Genomic DNA, 7,500 nt, shown 5'->3' with positions numbered 1-7,500 from the left:
CTGTCCTCATCTCTCCGTCTCTCCCTCGTACAGATATATGTAGAGTTATATCTGAAGACTCCATATCTCCATGTTGTGGGGATAAAAGGATTCTTTGGCAGGTTGTTAAAATGACTCATGGGTTTAATTTTAACCCAAAATGGGGTCTGCTCTGATGCCAGCGGTCGCTCTGTCAGAGCAGCCGTCGCTTTTTATTTCAATGGGGGAATCTCAGTGGATGGAGCTGACAGAGTGTGTTAATGGAGGAACACAATCAGAGTGTTGGAAAGCCACAGTGTGTTGTTGTGTGTGTCTTCCAGACTTGTTGGCGGTGCCCAAACACCCGTACGCCGCCATGGAGAACTGGGGGCTGAGCGTCTTCGTGGAGCAGAAGATCCTGTTGGACGCTGAGGTGTCATCGTCGTCCTATCAGATGGAGCTGACCATGGTCGTCGTCCACGAAATCTGCCACCAGGTAGGAAATTTAACCGCCTTAATTAATGATTACGTCAAGACGGCCTCAGATTTCAAACCGCAGCAGTTTGTCCAGTGTTGCTTTGGTCAGTTGCTGCTCTGAATGTTGGATTTTTGAGCTTGAAAGTTCATTTTTGAGGACCCCGACCAGCCTCAGTCCAATGGACCAAAGTCTTTGATGGACTGACTGAACAAAAATTCCATCCACCGCCAATATGGCTGCCTTCAACGAGCTTGTGGTTACGACAGGGGGAGTCGTGTGTGAGGTATGCTTCACGGCGAGAACGGCTAACATGATCGCACTTGTAGGCAGTGGGTCAAAAACATTTTGCCAGACTTTACTGAAGCAGCAGAAGTCGACATGAGTTCTGATCTGTAGATGAAGATGAAGATGAAGATGAAGATGTCTCACTTTGAATAACTCGCCTCGACACCCCGGCGCTCTGCTTGTTCAGCAGCAGGTTCGATGTGTCGCCCTCTCAGACGGCGCAGCACCTTTCCGTTCGAGTCAGCGGTGTGAAATGTGTGTGTCTCGGTGTGTTTTGTTAATGGCGCCGCTGGCACATGTGCGACTCTGTTAACGAGCTGTCAGTTGAAGTGGCGTATGGCGTCTTGTGTCTGTGCCAGTCGGGTTTCAGAGAGCAACCTACCAGCACAGATCCATAACAATGTGACACTCGCAGCTGGTAAACACACAGTACAGTAATTACTGTCAGCGCTATCAGCTACTTCAGTTTGGCTCTCATTTAGTCTGTCACAGTTATTTACTTATTTAATGACTTAACTGTATTTCATATTTCTGTGTGAAGCCTTCAACATGTGCAGAGAAATGAATCGACTTCAACATTTACGTCACTTCATGTATGAGCTCACGGGACGGCTGCTAGCAAATATTAGCATGTAGCATAATATCAGTGTTTGCTCGGAGCTCTAAATGCGAAGTCTGTCTTCAAGCAGGCTCAGATGATGAAGCCTGCTGGGATGAGTCATGAAGAGCATCGACATCGAGATGAAAAAGCTGCTTCCCACCAAAACATCCCCTGAATCACAAGCTGCTGCTTTATTCAGACGGTCAGACGTTCGCTCGCCTCCTCGATCGGACCGGTGATGGTTTTCATCGTCTCTCGCCTCGTGTTGATGCTGAGCCTGATGCACTTTAAAAACATCCCAACATTACCGTCAGAATAACTTTTTACAGGAGCTCTGCAGCCTCGGCAGGAGTCGACAGTCCTTGTTTACCTCTCTGAGAGCGTCCTCGTAGCCGTCCTCTGATTTCCTGACGTGGTGAGAGCTCTCCAATGTGGTGCTGTTCAAGATTCAGCTCTCAGGTCCTGCACATTGCCCCCCCCCCCCGCATGTCGAGGCATGCCAGAACACCAGCATGGAGCTCAAAATAATGTTTATGAGGTAAAAATGTTCCTTTGGAGAGAGTGATACACCTGCGGTGGCTGAATTTGTTTTTAGTATATTACCTGGCAGAGACCAAACCTCGCTGCTGCTACCGAGCCCGAACCTGCTGCTGCTGTGAAATCGCCGACGCTCTTTCACATTCAGCTGCATCCTACTTTGAATTTAAATAGAAAAAAAGTTAATAGTGAACCGTGACACGAGGCCCAGGGTGAAAGAACGCTGACTTCTCCTTTAACAGATGCAAATGATCCGGTTGTAAACAGACTGAACGTGACAGAAGTCAAAACAGCCTCAACTGCAACTCCAGTGGGCTGTGTGTGTGCGTGTGTGTGTGTGTGTGTGTGTGTGTGTGTGCGCGTGTGCATGCGTGTTACAAAGCTCCTCAGGCAACAACAGCAGAGGAGATGATCCTGTTTTTACAGTACGACATGGAATACGTGACAAGCAGACAAACACGATGAAGCAGAAGAAAATTTAAAGGTTTCAGTCAGTAAAGAGAAAGAGAGCGGGCGAGCGAGCTTAAACGATACAGGACGAGAGGGAGGGGGGACGATAGAGCGTAGGAGACAGAGAGACAAAGAGGCGAAGAAAAAAAGTTGAGGAGAGAAAGAACGGAGATGACATCCGTTAAAGGAGAATAAGAGACACAAAGAGATGAAGAGAGACAGAAAGAGAGCGCGGCACTGTAAAAAAGTCTGCCTTTAAAACAAGGCGGGCTCAGACTCACTGCGACCACGTGACCTCGCCGTGCTTCGGGTTTGTTCGTCCACCCTCTTCACACCTGGGTGATCCAGTCACAGGTGGACGGCACGGCCGGACGGCAGGTCACACCTGGTGCTACAGCCGACGTCCGTGTCGAGTATCCGCTGTGATTGGACCTCGCTTTGCTGCTCATTATGCAAATGAAGATGTTTCCATTTGCATGTGTTTTAACGGGTAACCAGCGCTCACAAACATCTGCTGCTTATCTTGGCAGGTAATTTGCCCCCATTGTGGTCCGATCGACTGGATCTCGATGCCTCCTCAGCGCCTCTTGGCTGCGTTCCCTCCTGTACTCAGAGCCAGAAAACAAACAGGCAGAAACACATCGACATTCGTTCATTAAGCTAATGAACTCAGACCATGTATGTGGGCACTTCCTCGATGCACAAAGACTCCGTTCACTCAAATAGATCATTTTCACCCTTGTGGGACCAGAATTTTGGAACGTGGCTGCAGGGATTTGCTCCATCAGCACTCATGAAGATGCAGGATTCAGGAGTCTGGAGTTTCTGTCAGTGTCTTGTGGGGCCCCCCAGGGTTCTGTCCTCGGTCCTCTCTTGTTGTCTTGTAAATGCTAACCCTTGTGCAGATAGAAAAGACTTTTAAGTGCGTTTGTGTGTTTTCCAGCTGAGAAATTGTGTCATGTGACTGCAGTCTTGGTTCAGAATGCAGTCATCAGTGTCAGAGCTCTGATCTCCAGTAAATCTGAAGCGTTGAGGTTTCCCTTCACTGGAAACGAGGGCTCCAGACCATGACAAACCAGAACATGGACACGCAAATGGACACACATACGTTTAGACATGTGTGCTTTTGGCTTGACGTGCTGAGCTGTTGAAATATCCCTGCAGTGGAGGTGAAGCACATTTGATCTGCCCGTGGTCGCGTTTCAAGTCTTCGAACACCTCAGATGGACGTCCGTTGACCTCCAGTGTATTTGAGTGGCAGCAGAAATCACAGGATATCTTAAAACCTGTGAAAATAAAACTGCCTGCGCTGCTACGCACGTCTAAGCAGAGCGACCCAAACCCTTTTTTGTAACCGGGGTGAACTGTCCAAACCAGTCGAGGCCGTCTGCAGCCACGGTGCTGGGTGGCATCATTTCGATGATGGAGAAGGGTTGGGTGTAAATATTGCGGCGCCTTCGGCTGACTGAAGAAAGTGTCGTTTTCGTTTAATTTCCTCCAGGATGTGGCCTCAGACTCACTTTTCTCTGCGGAGTCTGGATGAGCGTTACCTCCAGGCTGCTGCTGCAACAAACAAACTATATAACCAACAATATTGAGCTTCAGAGCGCGATGCTCGACAGTATATTAAGTCATTAATATTATTGGATGTGTCTTAAAAATGCGGTTTTGTCTCGCTGTCACTTCTGTTTTTGTCTGCTGCTACATCTTTGTTCATCTTGTGTGTTGGTTCAGAGGGGAGAGCGAGAAGAAAGGAAAATGATAAAGTAATGCTTTGTCTGCCGCTCTGCACTCCATTTCATCCTGAAGCCATTTATTTCTCTCTCGCACACACACAAACACACACACACACACACACACACACTCAGAAAGCAGGAGAGACTTGTTTGAAGCTTTCAGAAATCAACCAGTTCAGCTGTAATGAGTTTAACTGGAAAACAGGCTTTTATTCTGAAAGCCGTTTGGGGGACGGGGTCAGCTGGACGTGGACTGTGTGTCTGTGTGTGTGTGCTGCGTATTCATCATGTTGTGGGGACACAATGGGACGGATTTCTTCGGTTAGACTCATTCTTGATGAATAATTACGTTTTGACTGATCACAGTTACATATCTGTGATTCGGGACGTTCCAGTATGTATTAAATTTAATCTGCGGCTCGAGTCTGTGAATCTACATAATTGTCGTGATGAAGTATGTAGCAGTCCTAGTGTGATATTTATTGGCTGCTTGAGACTTTTTATTTCTAATATAAAATAATACCGTTAGCCGTGTGTAGTAGAGGAAACTGTTAGGATTCATCTTTGTGTGATTTATATCAGAGGCAGAGCGGCTGTGGCTGTCGTTGTAATCAGAGAACAGAGACTCTGTCCTCTGTTTGTCTGGTGATGAAGGTGATGAAGGTGATGAGGGTCATGAATAAGGTTGTCCTTGTTGCAGACAGAAACAGGTTGATGTTAAAGGTACAGTAGAAGAGTCTTGAAAGGAGAACAGATAAGAGCTAAAGCTATGCTAGCCGGTGTGCACAGCAGTGCTTTGAGCTAAATGCTAACATCAGCATGATAACATCCTCACACTGACAAGGCTAACATGCTAATAATGTTTGCCACAGTCACCATCTTAGGTTAGCGTTTGATCGTGCTAACAGTTGCTAATTAGCACGACAAACAAAGCACCGCTGGGGCTGATGGGAGTCGCAGTTCTTCATGTATAAACCAAAGTGTTGGACAAATTAAGGTTTTGACCTGATGATGGCGCTACATGAAAGCTGAAGGGATCCCAAAGTTTTTATTTTATTTAGGGCCAGCAGCTGAAGATGATCCATCGCTTTGGCTTTTGATTTACAAAAAAGTTGCTTGCAGGTAGTAATTGTTGAAATTATCTCCCATCTGTGGAAAAAAATACAAAAGTTTCTCATTTATTTTCCAGTTCAGGTGAAAGTTCTGAGCAGGTTAGTTTAGGTGAAGGGTTCGTGTGTGTGATTTAGAGGATGTGCCGTCGTCATCCATCACATTAGCCTCCTCTGCTCGACATGTTTTCACGTCGGCGTCCATCACTGCTGTCAAAGTTTGACCTGATGGTTGTTCTGGTCTTATATTCCATCATATCAGCACACATGGCACTGCCACCGTCAGACTGGTGACAGAAGTGAAAGTGGGGCGGTGTTGGGTGGATGTTTGCTGCTGCTGTTGTTGACAGGTTCAGAGTGTACGCTGTACGCTGCTGCTGCCGCCGCTGCTGTTCTCAGGTGAACAGATGGAGAACATGTGGACTGAAATACGAGCAGACAGGCTGTTTTCCTCTGTCGAGCGAGGGAAACACAGATGGAGTTATACAGCAGATCAGGTCAGACAGTGAAGTGAGCACAGCTGATGTTCAGCAGGGTGAAGTCAGTGTCAGAGTGCCGTAAGCTGCAGTACCGCCGGTGGCCACTAGATGCTGCCTCCAGTGAATCTGCTGTCAGGTTTTTCACACTTTTTGGCGTCCATTACTAATTTCACTTTTTCAGACGTGTGTGTTGTTGGCTATATTCAAAGTGTTGCTCCGTTAATGAGATATTAAACCTGCAATAACAGATTTTTGGCCACTTGGGGGCAGCAGAAACAAGCTGTGAACGCAGCATTGTTCATATGTGTCATATCCAGCAGTTTTGGAGGAATCCATATATTATCTTTTATTAGGAGGTGTGTTTGCGTCACCTGATGAAGGTCAGTCCAGTATTCTCTCTTTTCGCTCTGTTTTTGGTCTCCACCATCTCTACATGTTCCTCAACGTTAAACCAGCTCGTCTCTAACTGTGTCTGTCTGCTGTTAGCTGCTGAGCAGGCAGCGCTCAGTGGCTTTTTACAGCTTTTTCCCTAAAAAACAGCACTACGAGCAACAATTATATTATACAAATATCCATTATGGCTGCTGTAAAGGTTATAGAGCGATATATTTTGGTCTGTGTGGGCTGTAGCTCCTGCTGACGTCCTCTCCAATCAGATTTTTCTTCACATAATCAAGATGCAGAATACGAACATACAAAAACACAAGGTAAAAACACACACATCAATTCATTATCGTCAGTTACGTCTTGCTGTAATTGAACCAGATAATAATCAAATCAGACATGAAAGTCTGTCACTCACACCACAGGAAGCAATTTTCAGAGTCCTGAGAAGAAAATCAAATCTTCCTCAATTAAATACAGAAAATAAGGGCAGATGATCGTCAGCCCTTCAGTTCAGGAGATGGTGTTTGAGATTGTGTGTGTGTGTTTTCATTCTCTCCTTTAGAATGAAAGCAGGTCAGTTGAGTTCAGTTCTCTAATGTCCACAGAGGACAGAAGACGAGGGGAAGCGTACATTAACCTAAGGCAAGACAGCAGGAAGCCTGGGAAGCTGCAGAAGATGAACTTTTCTGAGTTCGACGAAGACAAAGAAGTCCGAGCAGGTCAGAGACGCAGCTGAACCAGCTTCATCCAGGATCAGCTCCTCGTCTCCAGCAGCGTGTCCGTCCGTCCGTCCGTCCGTCCGTCCGTCCTCCTCCACGCTGCCTTTGTTAGCTGAATATCTTCTGTACATTAAGTTTTTCTTACATTAACAAATCAGTTAATTAAACCCAAACCCTGATGATCAACCAGAGCTTAACCATCGTGGTGTCAGATGGTTTTTATAGGTGACGTGAGCAGGTGTGTTGAGCTGATTTGTGCAGGTTATCAGCAGGATATGCGGCCAGGTGATTCACATGTGAAGCATTGCAGTGACGTCTAAGGTGACGTGCAGATCAGATATAGCTTGTGGACCCAGACGCCCAGGTGTGCACAGATGATGGTGGATTAGCTGGTGTTATATGTGGAGCGTAGGTTTGTCTGCAGGCAAAGCGTGGAGGTGTGTGTCCAGATGTGTGTCCGCCGTCCAGGTGTGTGCACTCAGTGAAATGAACACACAATCAGCGCTTTCCATCAGCTGATTGTCGAGAATATCTCTGCACCGAAAAACACAGAATGGTTCAAGTTTTTCTGACGTGCGCACACACACACACACACACACACACACACACACATGCAATCATGTTTGCCAGGAGATAGTCTGAGTCTATTCCTATCAGCTGTCTGTTAATTAAAGCAGACAAAGAAAAACACTGGACGAGATTCAGGAAAACAGATTTACTCTCTTCATCTGTTGATCTCCCTCTCGCTCATTAATTCAACC

General features: G+C 46.5%; 1 protein-coding gene across 1 annotated transcript in view; it reads left to right on the top strand.

Moving 5' to 3' along the window:
- The window catches only part of LOC143314870 (thyrotropin-releasing hormone-degrading ectoenzyme-like), a 131,450-nt gene that overhangs the window by 67,985 nt on the left and 55,965 nt on the right, over window positions 1-7,500 (top strand). The window contains exon 5 of the mRNA XM_076722150.1: window positions 300-454. Coding sequence (XP_076578265.1) covers window positions 300-454 — 155 coding nt within the window. The remainder of the gene's footprint in view (window positions 1-299; window positions 455-7,500) is intronic.

The sequence above is a fragment of the Chaetodon auriga genome, chromosome 22 (assembly GCF_051107435.1).
Source record: "Chaetodon auriga isolate fChaAug3 chromosome 22, fChaAug3.hap1, whole genome shotgun sequence".
In the NCBI taxonomy this organism is placed as follows: Eukaryota; Metazoa; Chordata; class Actinopteri; order Chaetodontiformes; family Chaetodontidae; genus Chaetodon; species Chaetodon auriga.
The sequence above is the reverse complement of the archived record's forward strand: the minus strand, read 5'-3'. Positions and strand labels throughout refer to the sequence as shown.